The sequence below is a fragment of the Hyposmocoma kahamanoa genome, unplaced genomic scaffold (genome assembly GCF_003589595.1).
Source record: "Hyposmocoma kahamanoa isolate Upper Pololo Valley unplaced genomic scaffold, ASM358959v1 120, whole genome shotgun sequence".
Taxonomy (NCBI): domain Eukaryota; kingdom Metazoa; phylum Arthropoda; class Insecta; order Lepidoptera; family Cosmopterigidae; genus Hyposmocoma; species Hyposmocoma kahamanoa.
This window is the reverse complement of record NW_020653415.1, coordinates 1649136-1671810: the sequence shown is the minus strand read 5'-3', so window position 1 is coordinate 1671810 and position 22675 is coordinate 1649136. Positions and strand designations below refer to the sequence as shown.

At 38.7% G+C, this 22675-nt stretch overlaps 2 protein-coding genes across 2 annotated transcripts in view; both read right to left on the bottom strand.

Moving 5' to 3' along the window:
• Positions 1-1963, bottom strand: part of LOC113240108 — a 3461-nt gene extending 1498 nt beyond the window's left edge. The window contains exons 1-2 of the mRNA XM_026477329.1: positions 1357-1963; positions 14-1248 (exon numbers count right to left, since the gene is read on the bottom strand). Coding sequence (XP_026333114.1) covers positions 14-1248; positions 1357-1516 — 1395 coding nt within the window. The 5' untranslated portion in view covers positions 1517-1963. The remainder of the gene's footprint in view (positions 1-13; positions 1249-1356) is intronic.
• LOC113240097 (myotubularin-related protein 4) overlaps positions 1-22675 on the bottom strand; it is a 183763-nt gene that overhangs the window by 93069 nt on the left and 68019 nt on the right. The window lies entirely within an intron of this gene.

Below are 22675 nucleotides of genomic sequence, written 5' to 3'. Positions count from 1 at the left end.
GGCGCGTTAACACGGGGGACAACTCCGCTGCACACATTTTCAGAACGATTGGAGGAATGCCATCAGGACCATTAGCTTTCCGGACATCGATTGACTGCAACTCTGCACGGACATCACACTGCCTGATTTTAAGATCAGGCATTGTGTGGCCACAGTGAGGAATTATAGGTGGCTGTGCATTGCAGTCGTCGATTCGGGAGTTAGCCGCAAAGAGTTTAGCCAGGAGATCGACCTTCTCCTGCGGCTTGTGGGCTAAAGTTCCGTCAGGACATCGTAATGGTGGCAGCGAGGGTTGGCAGAAGTTGGATTGCACGGCTTTGGCCAGACGCCAGTAGCTACGGCTGCCCGTAGGATGCGTCAGTAGTTCTTGGCCGACCCGAGCAACGCGCTGGGCATCCGCTCTAATGTAAGCCCTTTTGCAGGACTTGGTGGCATTATTGTAGGCTGCTTTCAGCGAGTGGGTTTCGGGATCTCCAAGTGCTATACCTTTGATCCAAGCGCGATATGCCTCTTGCCTTTTATCAGCAGCACTGGCACACTCGCGGTTGAACCATCGGTTGCGCCTGCCTTTGCCGATGAGATAGGAATTTGGAATGTAGTATTCCATCCCTAAAACTATCTCATCAGCAACTGCAGCCGCACTAGCTGTTGGGTCCTTCCCACTGAAGCAGCGCTGCCCCCAAGGAACGGATGCGAAATAATCCCGCATACCATCCCAATCTGCCGACGAGTGGTGCCAAATCTGGCGTTTCGATACCGCGGAAGGCGGTAGCGGGTCCAGAGGCACTTTACTGGATACCAAGCAGTGATCAGAAGATCCTAAAGGAGCTCGAACCTCCACTCGGTAACCAGCTGGACGATTCGTCAGCAGAAGGTCCAACAAAGAGGGCGCGTGACCGACTATATCTGGGATCCTGGTGGGCTGGTTCACCAGTTGAGTCAGGTCGTGCGTGAGGGCGAATGCATGGGCAATTCTACCAGCATGGTCAGTTTTGGAGGAACTTAACCACAACTCGTGGTGAGCATTGAAGTCCCCCAAAAACACCAATTCCGCCAATGGAAACCGCTCCTGCGCATCATCTGCTACCCGACTAAGATGGTCCATAAGTCGAGTTGTCTCCATGTCGCCATTATGGGATCGGTAGACGCAAACATAGACACGGCTATGAGAGCCCAAGTCGACGTGTACCACAAGGAGGGAAAAGGAAGGGTCCTCCAGACAGCGCAGACGCCGACAACAAACATCCGCCCGAACGAACAAGCAAACTCCGGCTTTGGCTTTGAAGGATTCTTCAAGCACAAAGCCCGGATAGTGCAAGTAGCCTGTGTCGGCCGGGCAGATTATTTGCGTCTCCGTCAAAAACATCATTGCTGGCCGTGCCGTCTCAAGATGGTGGTGGACGGCATTGAGGTTTGCATGGAGTCCGCGGATGTTAGCGAACTCGACCTCAAACGGTTTGGTTGTGGTGGGGGTGTGCACCGCTGTTCGACCAGTTTTTATTTTAAGCGCTGTCATGGTGGATAAAAGGAGGGAGGTGTGAATCGAGGAAAAGCTACCGCGATGCAGATGGTCAAAGTGTGGCGGCCTGTTTCGCCAGAGATCTGCCTACAGATGAGTATCATTAACCCGCCGGACGGAAGGGCCCCCGAACCCCCCCGGGAATGGCCACCGGGACCCCACCTTCCGGTCACCAACCGGCACGACGGACCACCCCGAGATTATGCGTGGCATGGTGAGGCAGCCTCACGAGCTGGTTAGACTCGCTTGGGCCCCTGTACTGTGCCACGGGCGGCCAGCGGAACAACCGTTTCTACGGGTCTCCCTGGCCGGCGGGTTATCAAAGTCTTCCTGGCACTGGTTCGACGGAAGCCTCCACAGACCAACTGCATCGCGGCAGCATTCACTCGAGCTCTGGTTATACGCTGGCTGATCCCGAAACGCGACCGACAAGCGGTCACTTGACGGGTTTTACACCATGCGTACGGTGGTGGTCACTAACCAGACGGGCCATGCCCTACCACGCAGTAGAGCAGATGGAAGCTCTAAAATCCGTTAGTCGCCTCTTACGACACCCATCGGAGGAAAAGGGGCGGAGAATAGTATTCTTTCTCCGTCTCCGCACGGATTCTATATGAACACCCAACATACCTGTAACAAATAATAATAATAAAAATTAAAACTGAGTATTGGATTCGACACCATACCAGTTTTTGCCGCAAGCAGTAATGTTGCTCACATTATTGCGTTTCGGTTTTAAAGAGTAAAGGTGCTAGTGAAACCCTGTACCGATTCAAAGCTCTGAGTGGACCTGCAATAGATCAACAGACTGGCGTGTCGCTTACCACCAGGAGCGCGACGTGTTCGTCCAATCACTTCGTATCATAAAAAATAATAATAATGACAAGTTGTAATGCAAGTTGTGTTAAGATGATTTACGTTGCTGGTGGTATACAAATTTTAAATTTAAAAATTAAATTAAAATTTTGATTTAACTTCGATAACTCCTGGAGAGCTGCGGGAAGGATGAGGTCGCAAGTGAATGAAAAAAAAAACGAAGGGGAAAGTGATCGTGTTTACACTATATATTTAATAATAATTTAATAATTAAATTTTATGAAAACTGGCAACCCTGCAAGTGTCATTTTAGTCCATTTTAAAAAAAAGACAAACTATATGATTTTACATCCATTTCCGTGTGACGTCGACCAAGGCTGCCAAATGAAAATCAGCGTGGGGTACACTCTGCCGCACAATGCCGAGGTGGCGAGTAGCATACATAGATTGGTTTTTGTAAAGCCAAATTTTTACTGTTTTTCTTTTTTTTCCATGTTTGTACCTTTTCTTATATGTATTTTTGTCATCGTCGAATAAATGGTTTTCCATTCTTTTTTTTTTAACGCACATGCCTCTCTTTTATTTTCACATGCACTAATTAGTTTAAGTTATCATGACTTCCGGTTCACAGCTTTACTTGATTAAGGATAGTTTAGATATAAAAAAATGCAGAAAAAAGAAGCGAACACAAGTTTTTTAATTCAAACAAACCTTAATGTTAATAAAAAGAAAAGAAGACGGTTTGACCTACTGCCTATCAAACATAAGCTGTGGGGTTCGAATCCGTGACTCGCACCACTGAGTTTTTCGGAATTTATGTGCGAAATGTAATTTGAAATGTACCATGAGCTTTTCCGTGAAGGAAAACGTCGTGGTGATGAAACTTGCACGTTAAAGAAGATTCTTCTTTTTCTTAGTGTGCCGCTTCTCTAAGAAGATTGATCACGGCCATTCCCATTTTCGAAGGTATCGCACGAAAGAGGGAGCATGTGCTAAGGTTGAACCCGTCTCTCAGATTCTTCAACCACGAGGTTCTCCTTCTACCACGACTATGATTTTCTTGTATTTTTCCATGCATTATTAGTTGAAGAATTCGGTATCTATTCAGCCTATCATTACGTGGCCAAAATACTGTAGCTTCCTTTCCTTTACAGTTCTGAGAATCTCAACATTGGAAAGAAGGTTCACAGCCCTCGGAAAACGTGTGAAGTCCCCAAATCCGCATTGAGCCAGTGTCGTTGCCTAAACCCTCGCCTGAGAGGAGACCCGTGCCCAGTTGTGAGACGTAAATAGGTTGAACGAGATTGCGAGCTTTGACATAAACCTGATGAAAATAACACCAAGAGATGACGTCACTACATGTTATTGTATATTGCCAGGTTGACGGAACAAGTCTTGACTGATTACCTGATACACGAGTTTTGACTGATATGTTTATTGACTCTGCTTGCAGGTGACAAAGATAAACTGCATGGTGAATCCGTACTTTTATAAATGATATTATGATAATTTAAAAAAATTACAAATTTACCACTTACAATGATACTTCTACAATTGCTAGGTAATTTGTCGCATCAACACGTAAAATGCTGTACAAACAAAATATACGGTATTGCATCGTACAATAACTTAAATAATAATAGCCTCTATTTTCACGTCGTCAATTGGTTCGCTAAATAAAAATCAATGTAGAATTTGAAAATATATGAAAAATTAAATATATCTTGTAAAGCCTACATAACAAGGAACAGAATTAAAAAATGTAAGCAGTCAAGAAAATGTCCAGTTTGGATTTTGGATCGTTTTCGCAAGCGACATATGGTTAGATTTAAGTCGTGTCAAATTTGACACAATCTTGACCCTGTAGCTCAAACACGGGTCTGACGTTGGAAAATTCAATTCACAATAAACAAAACCATACCAAGAAATTTGTAGGGTTTTGTTTATACTCCAATATAAGTCGAGAATGGTACAATACCTAACCAAAATAATGTACGATATCTGGGGCTACATCATGACAGGCGGTAAACATGGAGAGACCATACAAAGAAAAAGAGAGAGGAGCTGAATAGTCTAGTAGGAGCTAAATGTCTTTTGTGGTTCCTGGGTCTAAACAGCAAATTGTCAATAGACAAGAAGCTACTTATATACATGTCGGACTATAACCGTACAGGGAGACGTTATGTGAAACTCCCTCGTCACTAATTGTGTCAGGAATTATTTGATAATTGGTCTATATGTTCTTCGTTAAGCCAGCGGTGAATAATAACGTCAAAGTTAGTTAAATTTAAAGCCAATGGGTTTGTAAGTGTTCACACCACCAGTGACCCGTCAAACTTCTTCTTCCCCGACGAATACTGACACTTACAACGTACTTCCCTGGACGAACTCTCTCACAAGGAGATTTACAGCTACTGCGAGTGCCTTACAGCGATTGGCAAATCCTTTCACCACTGTGGAAATCATTACAGTGAATGCCATCGATGCTATAAGAAGAGAGAGAGAAATTCTAGGAGGAGATGTTCTTGCTCAAGGACATACTCATTATATGGGGAACGGCTATTGAGTGGAATTCCCTGTCTGCAGACTTGAACGTTATAACTAGGCATTATGCATGCTCCATTGTCGACCTCATCGTCACTTTCCATCAGGTGAGATGAGATGGAGTCAAATGCGCAATTACATTTTTATATAAAAAAAAATACTCTACACTCTATTCAATCCGGAACACGTTTGTTTATAGTAAGAAGAACAAAAAAACAAAAACATCCTCCTCCTCAATACACGCTTAACATTATTCACCGTCCTCCCACCCCTTACACAACTTTTGGTGGGTGTTGACTTTATCGATTTTGTTGGCCCACTTCTCTTGCCTAGACTAGAACGCATTTAGATTTACTACGACGTTCTTTTTTCGTTGGAATGTCTTAACTTCTCAGAACATGGAACATTACGGGTACTTTTGCTATTTTTCATGTCCAGTAAACATAAAGAAAGACTACGTGTAAGTATCCGATTACGAGTATCGGATTGTCGAGAGGGTAGTGCAAAAATATACTTTTTCTCCATGACACAATAGATAAATAGTCGGCTTAAAAATGTAATATTTTATCACATTGTGATAAAAACTTTATTGAATATTATATTTTTACTACCATGATATTCGCACAATTTCTGTGAAAATACTCCACTACTTTGTTATTACTATTGATACAATGATCGAAGAACACAGAGAAATTCCTTAAAAACCACCGTATGCTGCCACATCGGGGTTACAGCTTTTACCAACTGCGCTACAGACCAACAGATCTTACGAATTTCTCTATGTCCTTGTTGGAGATCTTAGGTTCAAACGGCTTTTTTGCAGTCAGCACCACTTGTGAGAAACTTATGAAAGTGATGAAAGTCATAAAGTCATCGTCAACATATGAACATGACCCACAATCCAGCATAGGTCTATCTCTAAAGAGAGTGTTTAGGCCATAGTCCCCCCGCGTTGCTGACAGAGAGAGAGAGAGAGGTATTGCAACTAAAATAGTACGTATAGAAATTAGATACATAAGCACCTGCCGCCACAGAGACTCGAACCGTTGCCTTCTTAATTGAGAAGCAGTTGTTCCCCCATTAGGTTACTACTGTTCGTCATACAGTTCATCAATCATAAATTTAAAATTTCCAAATTCCAGTCGGTTTTTTTAAGATACTTAGTGACGGGACGAACAACTTAGCGATACGCCTGTCCATAACAGTTGCAGTGCCACTTACAGCTTAAAATCACGAAGATCTGAGGGGCACTACCACTGCGCCCGTCACCCCGAGACATAAGTTGACCAGTCCCATGTGCCTGTAACTTCACCAGCACCCTTACCCTTCAAAACCGGAACGGAGTAATGCTGACATTATTGCTTGGTGGCGGAAATAAGGTGGCAGTACTTATATGGACGAACTCTTTTACAAGGAGCGCTACTGCTACTAATTGATTTGAGTAATATTCATCAATGATTTGATGCAAAAGAACGACCTCAGTGCTTCGGCAGTTTGCAAGATGAGAAGGTTCCATGGTCTGGGTAGCGCCCTGAAGTTGATTTCGTTGCTTTGGTAGTAATAGTAAAAAGAATACGCTAGTTTGAGGCCAGGTAAGGTGGTAAGTAACAGGAGACCTTGTTGTTATTTTCACCCAAACACATAAACCATATGGAACGCAAAGTTATAATTACTACATCCTTCTTTGCGGGTCGATTTAGGTGAACTCGTGCACAGAAATACAGTAAGAGACGACTAAGTCGTACGCCTACCAATCACTTTAAATCCGCGAAGATCTGGGCACGATAAACTACACACCTGTCCATAACAGTGAGCCAAGCACGAACATTTCCATCCTACGTCACGTTTTCGAATCGCCTTTACTACACGAAAACGTATACTCCACTTTCACGGAATCTATCGGCAGCACGAATCCCCACGTATCACTCTCGTTAACTCTATAGGTAAACCCTCGTATCGACAGAATGGTACGGTCAGATACCTAATACCAAGATAAATCAATTCGTATTATTCTAATTACACTAATTTTTAATAATTTAAAAATATAAATAAAGCCATTAATATTACAAAAAAACTCTGCAATTTTTATGATTATTTACATATGATACTTAAATATAATGATCAAATAATAAAATATGATATTAAACGCAAGAACTCATAGTTTCTCCGAGGATGGAAAAAATAAACAATTCGGAGTGTAAGTTGAACGTGTGTTGCGAACGTTATATTTTCACATTTTGACACTTCACCAAAATTGTAAAATAAAAGGTTATATTTTTATAATTTTTACAAACTATTTTGCGATAATTTCATTCACTGGTACTGGCGATGATCGCCATAATTTTTATATTATTATTCTTATAAAACTGACACTGGCACAAGACTAGTGCCCGCCTTTAAGGAAACAATAATAACGCCTGAAAGAATATTTAATGTACGTGAGTACTGCTTTGGGTTTCTCTGATGGACCGAGCTCCTAATGAAGTCATACGTCAGAGAACTAAAGTGACCGACATAGCCCGCAAAATCAGTAAACTTAAATGGCAGTGGGCTGGACATGTCTGGAGCAGACTTGTTCTAGAATGGTAATCACGTCAAGGCAAACGTAGTATACTCGTATCTCTGCGGCAAGATGGATGGACAACCTTAGAAAGGTGGCCGGCAGCGGCTGGATGTGGGCGACACAGGACAGGGAGAGTTCGCGTGCTCAGGGCCAGGCTCATGTCCAGTGGATGCGTATAAACGCATGATAGTGTGAATTAGGATATGGTTCAGATTTTTTAAAGTTAACGGTCTGTTTTCAACAAATATAACGTGACGTTATATAATATCTTGTAAGATCTTTACAAGATTCACAATACTTTGCACAAAAAAACTTCTCCGGCCACTGCTCTTTCAATGTGGCTTGAAACAGTGATTTTGACTTTTATTGTAATATTTGTTCTAAGAAAAAGGTAATAAAATAATCAACAAATAAAATAATTAAGACTATACTTTATTTATACACAAACATCAACATATTCTAGGGATATTTTAGAAAAAATACTACAAAAAAGTTCTTGAAACGTTCTTGCATGTTTATAATGCATCTGCAACGATTATGCATACTCAAAATGAGGTTATTTATATCTCCTTGTGATATAAACTCCCAGGTTCAAAGAAGATGCATAAGAAGATCACTTTCTGGGAAGAATTTCGTAAAGCTCTTGTTTGAAGCATTCACCACGCTCAATCGGATTCAAATCCGGAAACTGGACAGTCTAGTCTGGACAGTCTGGACAGTCCAGGGTCACAACATTACTTTGCTGCAGCCAATGGTTACTACGCGAGCTGTGAGACAGCGGCCATTATCATGCATAAACATAAAATCTTGATCCATTTGCAATCAGTGTAGTCGGAATACAGTCTTTGACTAATTCCCCTGAAAAGAAAACAGTCACCGTCCACTTTATTTAACTTGTAAAGAAAGAGTTGACAATTTTATGTTATTTTAGGTTAGGTTTTAGCACGTTTTAGTGTTTAGCTTAGGATTTCATTTTACCTCGTTTTTCGTTTTTCTTATAATAAACGTTAGACGAAATAACACATTGCACGTGTATACGGATTTGTACGTAGCCTAAACATTATGCTTTTACACTCAAAATAATTGACTCACCAACAAAATGCCCGTGACAACGTTTTCGAGTTTCTCGATTGTCAGTCTTCGCTACTTCACTTTACGTGAAAAATTTATTCGTGCTTACCGTTTTCAAACAATATTTTACGTAGACTTCACCTTTTGTGCTCGATGACGACACGAAGGCAAACTTCAAAGTTTGTGCTATGAAATTTTAGTACCAAATACGCTCACGGCGGCGCTGTTCCAATTGCATACAAATTGTCTCGATGACAATACGATAACGTTACTACTCGATTTTAGGTGAAAGTTCGTGCTTGGGCCACAGTTGCAGAGCCACTGCGCCCGTCACACGAGACCATAGTTGAAAAGTCTCATGTGCCTGTAATTTCACCAGCACGGTTATCCTTGAAAACCAGAAAGCAATAATGCTCACATTACTGCTGTTGGCAGTACTTCCCTGGATAAATGAACTCCTTCGCAAGAACCTCTACTGCTATTAATACATATATGAAAACCATAAGAATTCATTTTCTGCATTCAATAACTGAAGATAAAAATACCAACCCTGATTGCCTTGAGCGAGAAAACAAATTGATGAAGGCTAAAGCAGTGCAAAGCCAAGAGTGAAACGTCTCAGATTAAACAATACACGACTTTGCACTTCTGAACAAAAGCATCTAGAGTAAATATTCGCACGCATTAGTAAATGTGAGACCGTACATGAGGAAGGTGTAGTCGCTTCCGTAAACTTAGCATGGTCAAGTGTCTCACGTGGCTTGTTTAGCTCATCTTAATTGATTACATCCTGGTAGTATTTATCTTGCAGTTTTGCTTTTTATATAATGTTTATTGTACATACGTTTTTTATGGCATCTTAGTACTCCACTAGACAATATTGATTTTTGTGGTTGAGTTCGTCTTGAACAATGTTTTTTTGAGTTATTTCTTTGGAACATATTATGAGCATTTATTGCTTTTTTCTGAATGTATAAAACCTGTTATAACATGTTTATCGCAAATACGTGAGCTTTCTTGATTTTATGGTATCCTAGTGCTCAACTAGTCGAATATTGTTGATTTTCTTAGATTCTTGAGTTTTTAAGTGTTTTGAGTTATTTCTTGCGAATGCATTATGAGTGTTTGCTGTTTTTTTGTAACAAACAACACGAAGTGTGTGTCCAGACATAATTTTTTTGCTCATTTTAGTAAAATTTTCAGGTCGTTCTTAGAGCCTTGTCATTAAGTGCTCGTTTTTGCTAAATAAACTATTGTGTACTTGTTGTTTTTAGTACTTGGATTTTTCTTTAGTTGTGAAATACAAACAAAAACCAATTTCAACACATTTTATGTCAAATGAAACATTATTATTTTCCGCACACTTCCTTGCGATCAGCTTTCTTTTTTAATTTCGCGCTGTTTTTCGTAAACACCGCAATCTTATTTACATAATCTTGTGTAGGTCAAGTTTATACAGTGTCAACTACTTGTTTGCCAGTAAACATCCGCTGCGATTTTAGTAATAGTGATGTTTATGAGTCTTGAACACCAACCACTGCCGTATGGTTGCCTGCTTATCGGTACTCTGCAGGATGTATCACAAAGAGTGTGCGATTGCAATATATAATTCCGCTTTCTCCTTTACATCACCGGGAGACTAGACGTAAGCGTAGACGTTTGTGGAAATTACAAACATTCGCAGGAAGCTTTACGTCTCTATATGTACATAGGCGTACGGCTATAGAGTGGAATTCTCTGCCTGCAGACTTGTTCCCTAAACACTCACTTGGGCCGTTTCAAGGCGAGAGTGATGGGCATTATTTGAGTGTACATATACTCCATCGTCGACCTCGTCTTCACTTTCCATCAGGTGAGATGGAGGTCATTTGACCGCGCACTTACATTTTTATATAAAAAAAAACCGAAATTAAACAAAGTGCATCTTTACATTCTGCGACAAAGCAGAAAGGGTTGAAAATTTAAAAATTGTAATTGTTTCACATTGAACAATCAAAGTTTATTATAGAAAACTTTTACAGTTAATGTTTACGAAAGAGGGATGCCGGATGGCGAAAGCTGACCCAATAATTATAAAATCAACGAAGAGCCGTTCATAGACATTGCTAGAATAATTTTACGGTTTAGTTTATGTCTAGTTATCAATATATTTTTCTACTTTTTTAGAAGTCCGGAAAAAAGAAATTGTAAAACAATGTATTTTAGAACAAATGCAAGAATATAATTGATTCAGTTTTACCATAGACTAAGTACCGTCCTTGCACGGACGTTACAATTTAAGCACGATAGAGTGTTTACCTACCAAAGTATTGGTTAGTTTATTGTACACACATAAAATATTAAAGCTATAAGGTACCTAATCAAATGATCAATTAAACAATAATGGCATAGAATAAAAAATAAAACACAATGTGACTAAAATGTTTAGACAATATTTAAATGAAAGATAGCAAAGGAACGTTTTAACTAGTGGCCTCTTGCCAAAAAAAGACTCACACTTATTTACGCGAATTCGTCTTAAGTTGATCAGAAAAAGTTTTATGCCCATTTAATAACAGCGAAAAAACCATGTGCGTTTCGCTTTCGCTAATGCGAAAGACATCCTTTTCGTTGGTTGGACATGGACATGGACATAAAAGTATTTCAGTCCGGCTTCCGTGTCAATAAATGCGGTGAATCCCTTAATCGAGTTCTAGGAGGTTTCCGAGTTTTCTACACATTGGAAATGAAAATATTTTTCGGTTTAAACTTAAATACCTGTCTGCTTTGACTATGGAACCTGTAAAGAGCCCCAAAACGTTGGTTTGTTTGGATTATAAATGTACACAACAAGTGTCGTTTATTGTATATTGCTACGATCGAGCACAAAGTAAAATTCCTTCGCTCCAACTGGACTCGAACCAGTGTCTGTTGCCATGTCGGGGTCAATGCTCTTTAACCAACTGAGTTACAGACTGAGTCAACAGACATTACGAATTTCTTTGTGCGTTTGTTACAGATCTTGGTATTGGGTTTTTTAAATGGCTTTTTTCGTTCAGCGCCCCTGTGAGAAATTTATGAAGTTTCTCACTCAGCCGGGACGAGAGATATCGTTGTATTAATTGCAACATTTATATAGCAGTGGGTGATTTTTGTATCTATAATAATAACAAAGTAGTGGAGTATTTTCACAATAATTACATTGTAGTAAAATATCAAGAAATTCAGTAAATAAATAATGCTAGTGCGTTTATCTTTGCAATGTTTTTATTATGATTATTCGACCTGTATTTAAAAGTAACAATTATTTCCAATATTTTGAAGTCGTGTTAGCTAATGGTTTGACCTACTGCCTCTTAATCAGAGGGTCGTGAGTTCGAATCCGGGTTCGAATCGGTGAAGGATAACGTCGTGTTGAAACCTGCACCTGCACGTCGAAAAAGGTTCACAGCCCTCGGAAAAAAGGAGACCCGTGCCCAGCAGTGGGAAGTATAAAAGAGTTGATGATGAATTATTTCCAAAAGTATAACTATTTCTCCATTCATCATCAATATTCGTATTCGTATTTCAATATTCGTTATTATATTAGTCATATCAATAAAGACTTCATTATACCTACGGTTCCACTAAATAAAGAGGTTGTGCCGTAAGCACTACATAGACAGATAGGTTGCCAACCCAGTAAAGCTGTAATCTAATACACAGCTACATATCTCCAGGATTTATGCCTTCGTGTGTTGTTCGAAGCTACAGTGGTAGTATGTTTGGTGATACTACTGCCTCTGTAGCTTCTTTCCAAGAACTAACGTTGCTGCCAGACTTATATTTCATAAGCACTGTAGAAAATCCAATCTTAGCAGTAGTTTAAAATTAATTGTCCAAAGACATAATTATAGAGAACTACCTTTCCGAATGATGTTCTACGATATACACGGAAAATTGTGAAGGAGACGTAATTTAGTAGCAGCAGAACTTCTTGTGAAGGAGCTCGTATAGGGAAGTACTGCCACCAAGCCCATTTCTGCCGCCAACCATTAATGTGAGCATTACTGAGCGTTTTAAAGGCGATAGCATTGATGCAATCACGCGACTGCATCGATACAAACGCGCGTGTAGTGATGCAGTCGCGCGCTTGCATCGCTGCTTAAAGTGGCGCGCGTGAATAAAGGTAGACGAGTAGCGACTGCAAAGCTACTGCATCGCGTTGGCATCGCTGCTAAAGGTCCCCGTGTGTAACCACTCTTAAGGTGGCGGGCAGATCTTAACGATTCAAGATATAATACAGGCAGGCTGTACAGGGCCACACTGATTAGTTGTTCTCAAATGAGGGAATCACCTACAGTATTTATTTAATAGTATTTAGAACCAGTAAAGCATCTTGTGAAAAAGTTCGTCCAAGGAAGTACTGCCACCTTACGCATTTCTGCCACCAAGCAGTAGTGTTAGTGTTATTGAGCTTAGGTTAGCATTACTGGTGAAATTACAGGCAATGGGACTTCTCAACTTTACGTGTGAGTGTGACGGGCACAATGCCCCTCAGATGTTCACAATTTAAAGATTTGAGTGGCACTGCAAAAGTTATGGACAGGCGTGTAGATTAGAACCAGGCCCTCGTTGCTCGTCCCGTCACTTGATATTATAAAAAAGCTCTGATATTATAACAGGAGTAGAGTTGAAGGCAGATGTTCCTGTACTTTTAGAGAGACCAACATTTAGCACTTCTCGTGTAGCAAGGAGGAAAATAGGAAGGTAATATTATCCTTAACAGCCGGAAACTTCAAGTTATGCTTCTTTATAGCCGTAATGAGGGACTTAATGTGTATTTTAAAGCAATTGTTTAAAGTTCTCATTCCCGTGTGAATATTTTCGTTGTTCAAGTTGACATGTTAAAAGTTATGTAAAAAACTGACGTCAGGAAATAGTGGTTTGACAGATGTGAATAAGTATTTAAATATTTGTTTTACGTTAAATTATCATGCAAATGAAAAGCTGTAACATTTTAGAAATAAGGAATTATTGAGACACGGATTTCAAGGCATCACAGTTCATAATAATAATGTACTTGACAATCTCACCAATTACCTGGACTCAAAGAGTAGTAGAGTATCTTAAAACGTACGTTTTAAATTCAAGGGCACAGTTTCGAGCCTTTGATTCAACTGTTATTAAGTTAATAAGTTAAATTATTAAGTTAAATTGATCCGAAGTCAATGTGAAAAAACCATTTATTCCAAATGTAAAATAAATTTACATTTGAAAACGTAATTTTTAAGTTACTGCTCATTCACTGTGCTGACTTCCATGAGAAGAACGAGCAAGAAACTCTAGGGCTTGCTCTTTTCAAACAAACTTAATTGGAATATGCTCCGAATATCAAATTTGTGAAATTATTATTAGTGAAATTAGTGTCATTGTCACATTTTTATCTAACACGTAATCTTCAATTTTGTAATATGACTTTTCAATTAAAATACGAGTATTTTTACATATACATATACAGTTCCCTATAAAAGAATCGTTTACCACAGTCAAACGAAATGGTGGTACTATGAGTTTGCACTTAGTTCTATGGTTAATATTACACAGATATCTCCTTTCTTAACGAAATTCTGTATATTCTTACGGTAATCCAATCCAATCAAGCTTTTGATTATTGTTTAAATAATACATAGGAAATAGGACTGGAGAGTTCCTCAAAAAATGAATTCAACAGATAACATTACAACCAAACTATGCTATCTCATCGCAATCATGGTTAGCGGTCAAAACTATACCACAAACGTATCAAATTATGATTTTCATAAAATGTAAACATCAAACTGTTGTGAAACGCCAATCAAGCGAAACACGACACGACAAAAACAACCACAAACGCACACAAATTTTCGAAGAATTCGAAAAAAATTAACACACAAAGTCACGTACATAGAATGAAGGTGTTAAAAATAAAAACGTATGTAACTTAGCAACAAAATGATCTGAATGTAGAAATGAAATAATTCAGTCGACAGTGGTAAGTGTAGATGGTCTTTAAGGTTGTGGAAAGTCATGGCGATTAAATTTATGTAAAAGTAACCACAACTATTTGGCTCAATTTACATAGTCGTGGAAGCGACTTGTTGAAACCATAACATAATGAAGTTTATGTGAATTGGGTAACGTACAAAATAGATACGAGCTATAACACAGTACCTCTACCATGAGACTACTGTGAGAGTTGTCGCTAGCAATCACGTGAATATTTGACAATTTTATATGGCTAAATGTAAAGCGCCCTCTAGTGTTTACGAGAAGTAGTGGCATTTTACTAAGAAATACTTTACGCGGTCGCTAGCGACGAATTTGATTAGAAACTCGTGGTAAAGGTACTGTCGCGCGTCTACCGGAGAATGCTCGCTTGGTAGCAAGATTTCTTGCAGCTACTGTGTGTTCATTTTGTTCATTCTGCTATGTTCAAGTTCGTTACAAAAATTCGCTTTCCTACGCCTATAGTATTAGGTCGAATATAAAAAAACGCTGTTTGTTGTATTTCTTTGATCGATGTCAATGCAATTTTTATTGTGACTTTAATACTATCATCTCTTTTTTTTTGTTCCACTAAAAGTGCCGGTATGTGCAGTTCAGTAAAGTATAAATTTCATTTTGAACTGTAAAAGCGTATTGTAAGTTTAAAATTAAACTATCAAGGAAACAGTTGGCGATGCTAAAAATTGACCCAAATAAACAAATGCGATGGACGATACAAAGCCGAATGTTTTGATATGAATGTTGACTGCATTAAAAAAAATACATGAGGTGGCTGTATGTCAAGGATAAAATGCGGTATCACGACTGACACGTACGTAGAACATACAAATACAGTGTATAAGGTCATTTAATTTAACAAATATATACACAATTTTGTAACTCCGAAGAGACCCACCACACTAGTGTCTTTCGAGCGTGAGCGTCTTGCCAACGCACGCACAGCGTCGACACGGTGTCTGCGTGGCGGCGACGCAACGCCAGCATTGAGCGACTGCAGAATAATGTCGAAGGGAGACGCCACACGGTCATTGCATCATCGCAAGTGCGTTATACTACATATAAATCAGAACGACATGCCACACGGTGCGTTGAAACAGCGCGTGTCGACGAAACAGCTCGTGCAGCACTCAGTCCGTTGAACTCAACGCAGTTGCGACGACGCAACACCCGTGTGGCATCTCCCTAACGTTGGGTATACACCGCGCTGGCGTTGCGTCGCAACCGCGCGGACGTCGTCGGGTCGACGCTGTGCGTGCGTTGGCACGACGCTGACACTCGAAAGACGCAAGTATGGGTCTCTCATTTATTTTGTGGCTTTGGTCATTATTAATCATGTTACAAAATCAATACGTCAACAAAACACTTAATAAATTCCAAACAGATAGATCACAATCTCAGTACAGAGTACTAAAAAACCGACCTCAAAAGTCGTTAATCCCCTAGTTTGCCACCCTTTGACACCTCAAAGGGTGGCAAACTTATGGTAAACTTAGGGTGGTATTCCACCGAATATTTTCTTCAAATTTAAATGGGACCATTCCTGAGGTACCCTATTTTCAACAAGAACCAACCAAAAAGACATACAGTTGAATTAAGAATCTTCTTTTTTTTTTGGAGTCGGTTAAAAATGCTACCTAACCAAAGACGTATACACCTTCGCAGGACTATTGTTGGCTCAAACAAAACGGATTGAAACCACTCAACATTAAATGTACCGAAACCAACCTGTCCAAATAACCGTACCCTGAGAGGTTCCGTCCGGACGCATTAAAAGCAAGAACAGTAAAAGAAATGTGGAATTGTCACCAGATGTACAGAAGATCGTTCTGGTGAAGGTGGTGGCAGTGCCGGATTCCAGGGTATACGGCGCACACGTTATTAAGTTTTCAATACTTAGTAATACTTACTGCCAGCCAGTAGGTTATGGTAAATGAAAAGAAACAAAATTTTAAGATTTTATTTTATACTAATTTACTACATATCTCATCCAGCATAATTTCCGATTTTGAACTTGAATGTCTACTCGAACTAGAAATGTTTGCAATCTCTCCCTTCAAATAAAAAAAAACATTAATGATGACACATGACTAATTCAATTACAAGTAATTATTATGTTGATTTCAAACAGTTACTAGTGATTTGCAACTTCCATTGAACGAAATTCATCACAGGTATGACTTCAAGATTAGTATTATCAATAGCCTAATCGAATTTCGGGCGAAAATATTAAAATTGTACATATCATTGTACATGTACATGTATACATTGTACATGTATACATTGTACATCAATTGTACATGCATACATATCATCACATTTTGTGAAGCAGAAGAGCTCCTTGTGAAAGAGTTTGTCCAGGGAAGTACTGCCACCTTACCTATTTCTGCCACCAAGTGAAATTACAGGCATATGGGACTTGTCAACTTATTGTCTCAGGGTGACGGGCGCAGTGGGATTGCAACTGTAATCGATAGGCGTGTCGCTTTTTTTTGGTATATTATGCCTGCTCGCGTAATTAGAATTTAAATAGGTAAGTAGGCAAATGGGATACGTAGAAGTAAAATTTACCTGGAAAATGTTACAAAGTTCTTATTTTTATGAACAAAATAATTAACTTTTCAATACTTATTAATACTTACTGGTATATAGTAGGTTATGGTAAATAAAAAGAAACAAAATTGTAAGGTTTCATTTTAATATATATTTTATTTTCCAATTCTAAACTTAAATTTCTGCTCGATCTAGATATTCGCAATCTCTCCTTTCAAAACAATAAATCATTTGGGATGACACTTTCATTTTCACTGGTAATTTTTGTACGTTTTCTTTTTCTCGTGACCAACATATAATTACGAAATCTGTCACGGATATGATTTCAAGATTAATATTATCAATAGCCTAACTGAGTTTCGGGGAAAAATATTGAAATTGTGATAACTGTAAAACAGTCTGAGGTGAAAACCCTAAAGATGATATGTTTTTGGTAGTTGACATTTATTCCACGTCGAATTTGGCTAGAATATAAGTTTCTACACGTTTGGATTCCACACGCGATTTAAAATCAGATGGGAGTCGAGTCGTCTGCCTGTCACGGATATGAATTAAAACTTTCACCCAGTATAAGGTGGCTATGGGATGAAGAAGAAGCGAAATAAGTAACAAAATCTGTATACAATGTTGCCGTATTTCTAGAAATCCCCATTGGCCTTTACGAGCACTCGTCACCGTCTGACGCCATCTTTTGTTGCCACCTTGATTTCGTACTCGATTATCTTGGTTATTAAGATGTCTAGGTTCAAGAACTCTGTACAATGGTTAATAAAATCTGTATAATGGCATACTTCAACGGATTATCATGTATTATTTTTCTTTTATAATACTTTAAATAACTTACTTTAGTCAGCTAGGTAATGCGGTACGAGGTTATAGGATACAAGAAATGGGACAAGGAATCGAATTTAATTGATACTGTGGCATGGCCGAACAGTAACCATGTTCCTTTGTCACTCAGAGGTCCGGGACGGGAAAAATATTTGTATGGCGTACATTTCTCTCGTGAGTTTGGTTTTAATTTGTGGTTGTATATGTTCATGTCCATGATACCCGCGATGCAGGGTCAAATCATCTCTTAATTTGCCATCCTTGGAGATAGAATGTTTTGTTCAATTTTAAATGGGACCACTTCTGAGGTACCCCCTTTCCAACAAAAACGAATCATCGAAATCGGTTCGCAAATGTCTGAATATAGCGTAACATACACACACAAAAAATATACACGAATTGAAAACGTCCTTTTGAAAAATACAAACGAATGACATGAAAAAAAAAAAACAAAATTGTAAGATTTTATTTTAAATTAATTTACAACATATCCAGTATCAATTTCCGATTCTAAACTTGAATTTCTACTCGAACTAGATATTTGCAATCCCTTTAAAACAAACAAATCATTAGGGATGACACTTCCATTTTAACTGGTAATTTTTATGTTCGTTTTTTATAAGTCGCTTAAAAAACGAAAGGTAAGGAAAAAATATTTTTAATTTGGATTCGAAAATTAGCTTGAAGTTATAGCAGCTTCGAGTGTAAGACGTAAAGCTCAGATGTGCTCCCATGAAGGAATCACACATCAGTATTCACATCTACCTTCCATTCATAATTAGGACTCTAATCATACTGGTAATAAAAGAATAGTTTTCTCTTAGACTGGTACATTCTATAAAAATTTGCTGGAAACATCTAAAGGAATAGGCCAAAAGCGTTCTCTACTAAACTCTACGTTACGTAACAAAAAGTTTACAAAACCTTACCATTTAACGATCACGCGCCCTTTAAATAGTAATAATGGTGATTGCAATACAATGGCGGACACGTGACGTCATAACAGCTGACTGACCCAAATAAACAAAACGTCATAGCATCGATCCGTCTGCGGTGCAGTTACGTTTTGCAGGTACACGCGTATTTAGGTTGTTGGACTTTAAACTGTATAGGATATGGCTTTATGGGTTTTCGTAAATGTATAACGATGAAAGATAGCAATATTTTGGGGAATTCGCTATTCAAATAGATAAATAATTAATAATCTCAGCACATAGTACATGCTAAAACAACCAACCTCTAAAGTTCGTAGAATTACATCCATTTGCCAAGTTTTGCCATTCTTAGGGTCATATTCCAGAACTATACTCAATGCCCAAGTCAGCATTGCAATTGAAACATAAGCACTGGAAATACGACCCTAATGGCAGGGACTTGAGTATGATTTCGAATGCTTTAAACCATACTCAAATCCTGACTTGAGCATTGACTAGAGTTCTAGGATACGACCCTTAGAGACTAGGAATATTTTCTTCAAATTTAAATGGGACCAACACTGAAAGAAGGTACCTTTCCAACAGAAAAAGAATTATTAAAATCGGTTTACGTATTATAAGAGTTATAGCATAACCTATATAAAAAAATGCAGTCGGAAATTGAGAACCTCCTTTTTTCAAACTATATTGATACATCGTGATATAACTTACTGTTTTACTGAATGAGATAGATAACTGTACAAATTTAACAAACGCAACAAAATTTGATAATTACTCAAGTTGTGTGATTAGATCTACTTAGGTTAAAGAAAAAAAAAGGCGGACGACGCAGAAACTGTGAAAACCTTAAAAAAACAGAACTCAAGAAATACTAGGAACGTTGTGTCACTAAAGATAGACACATTGCATCAATGAATGAAATATTTCATACAATAGACAACATTAACGGAATGCAATATAACCTGACTCTTATCATGACCCAACCATCATACAACTCAATACATTATTATTATGCAAAAAGCTAAGCAACTAAAGTGTTGAAATGCATACGAGGCGTGACAGAAAGTTCGAGAGAGATGAACTGGGACAAATTAAAGAAGTTTCGAGATAGAAAGGGACGAATATAGTACCGTGTCAACGATCACGTAGGCAACTTTAGTAGGCCAAGGGCGGTAGGAGAAAATTCGTGGGCCGGTCCGTTTAGAATCGCCATCTTCAGTGTAATTATACGCCATTGTTTGTAATTTTTGTTTGTTTTAGGATTAGGTATGGATTAGATAGATGAAGCATTTCCTTTTACCTTGTACAATGGTAGTTTGTGTTTTGATTTTTTTATAAAGTGACACGATAAAAATAAGGATTGGGAGAGTCCAACGTATTATATTAAATAGTAGCAGAAGAGCTTGTGATTGAGTTCGTCCAGGGAAGTACAGCCACCTTACCTATTTCTGCTCTCATTACGCTCGCATTACTGAGTTCCGGTTTTGAAGGTGCTGGTGAAATTACAAGCATATCGGACTATCAACTTATGTCTCAGGCAAGACAAACGCAGTGGTAGTGCCCTCAAATCTTTGCGATTTAAAGCTCTGAGTAGCACTGCAACTGGCGCGTGACTTGTTCGTCCCGCAGTGTGGTATAATAAAAAAATTGGCAATGTTGCCATTATTACGGCCACCCAGCTGCAGAGCTTCAATTTTATCAATTTAATCTAGTTCGGCACCTTGATTTTGATTGCCTCTCCCGATCGGAAACTGCGTCTCTTCCGAGTCGAGGCATAATTGCGATTCACAACTGGCCGTTTGGACACTTTTGACATTTCAAATCGGAACAATAGATGATTTAACTCACAAATTAGAAAGATATAGTAGGAATCAGGTTCATCTTCTCGCTCGGAAACCCATCTGATTTCGAGATTCGGATGGGCTACCCGATCGGATCGATTCCCATTTGAATTAAAATCAGCCTGCTGGTCCTAGAATATTATCCCTCTTCTTCTACTTCTTAATTAAATTATTTAACAAACATTATTAGGAATGGTTGTCATACGGGGAAGTGTGAGACTGTGTGAGTGATAGACGTAAGAGAAGTTTAAATTCGTTTATAAAATTATGTATGTTTTTGGCTATAAATGAGATTCTAGACACGACTGCATGTTTACGGAAGTACCAAAATCACCTGTCGGTTGCGTGCGGCGAAAGATAGCCCGTTGGCATTAATATTGTCTTTGCGATTCAGTGTTGCCAACAAAAGTTGAAACGTAGATTTTAGGATTTTTCACTGAATGATTGCCACTATTATCACGGGTTAATATAATTTTTTTAACAAGGTACAACTTATTATTTCCCGATATTTCATAATAGCTTTAAGCTCAAGCCAGTGCGTGACAGGGCCAATTGCATTAGAATGTTTGACTTTACAATCTTAAAGTTTTGGGTAAAGATTCATCATCATCCACCCATTTATGCGTCCCACAGCTAGGGCACGGGTTCAGACGGTGGGTTTAGGCCATACTCCGGCCCATTTCGGGTTGGAAACTTCACAGGTTTTCCGGGGTTGTGAACCTTCTGCGACGTGCAGGTATCATCACGTTGTTTTTCTTCACCGAAAAGCTCATGTTTAGAATTAAATTTCGCACATAAACTCACGAGGTGCGAGTCCGAATTCGAGCTCATGGCTTCTGGCAGAAAGGCGGTTAGTCAAACCTACTACAACCACGGCGTTCTGTGAGTAGTCAGTTGTGTAATTTCTTACTTTTCACATTTAAATTTTTCTTCTTATTTAAGAGCTAGGCTCTCGTCGGCGAAGTAATCGTCAATCATCTTGTTTAGCGATTTAGCCTTGATACGACACGTCATTAACTTTTTCCTTTATCTGATCTAAGTAACTTCGTCTCGGTCTTCCTCTGCTTCTCTTTCCTTCTATTATGTTTCTAAGAAAACTGTCGCGACACATCAGATGACCAAACATTTTCCACCTTCAGTTCTGTATTATTTTAATAAGCTTCTCCTTTCATTCACTGTTCTCAACTACTCATTGGTCTTTCATGTTATTTAATTATCATCAAATATTTCCATATTAATTGTAATTGTATTAAGATGCTATTAAGTTTTTCTTTTGTAACTAACATCATTATCATGTGAGCCCTGGCCTGAATAAAATGATTGATAATATTTTTTTTATAAAATTTGTTGCGGCGTTACCATAGTCACCAATTCTTTTCCGACAAATCACACTCATTGAAATGAAACAGAAGTTGAACCGTTTTCGTTTTTATTTTTCTCATATCTTGACCTGAAAGTAGTAACAGTGGTATAAACGAGAACACTGAGTCGGATATACAGTTTAATGCGACTGGGCTGTTTCCTGCACTTAATGTTGTTGATGTTGACAAACAAACAACAATAATTTGAATCTTGTTGGCGGGACAAATGACACGTAGGCTTGTTGTTTTCGTGCAAATGCCCTTGTGTTTACGATTTTAACGTACGTGCATTTCGCAACGCGTTAGTTACGACTCGTTTCAGACAGGTTTGTTATTCACGTTGGAGTGAGTAAATAGTTGCTACATACGTAAATAATGCTTTTGTATTTCCCAAACGAAGAAGTGAAGATCACGCTGGCGGGGTGGTATCTCCGCAAGCGTGATCTTCACTTATCAATGATCGGAATCGAGGGAGTTAATTTAGCTAAACTAAAGAATAATAAGGACATTCCCTTCCTCAAATTCCGGGACTTCTCGGAACTGAGTGATTATATCTCAATATGCATAATAAGACTTTATTCTTCAACACAAAACATACAAAATTTAAGATAAAACAATTGCTTAAATCTATGTCGAAG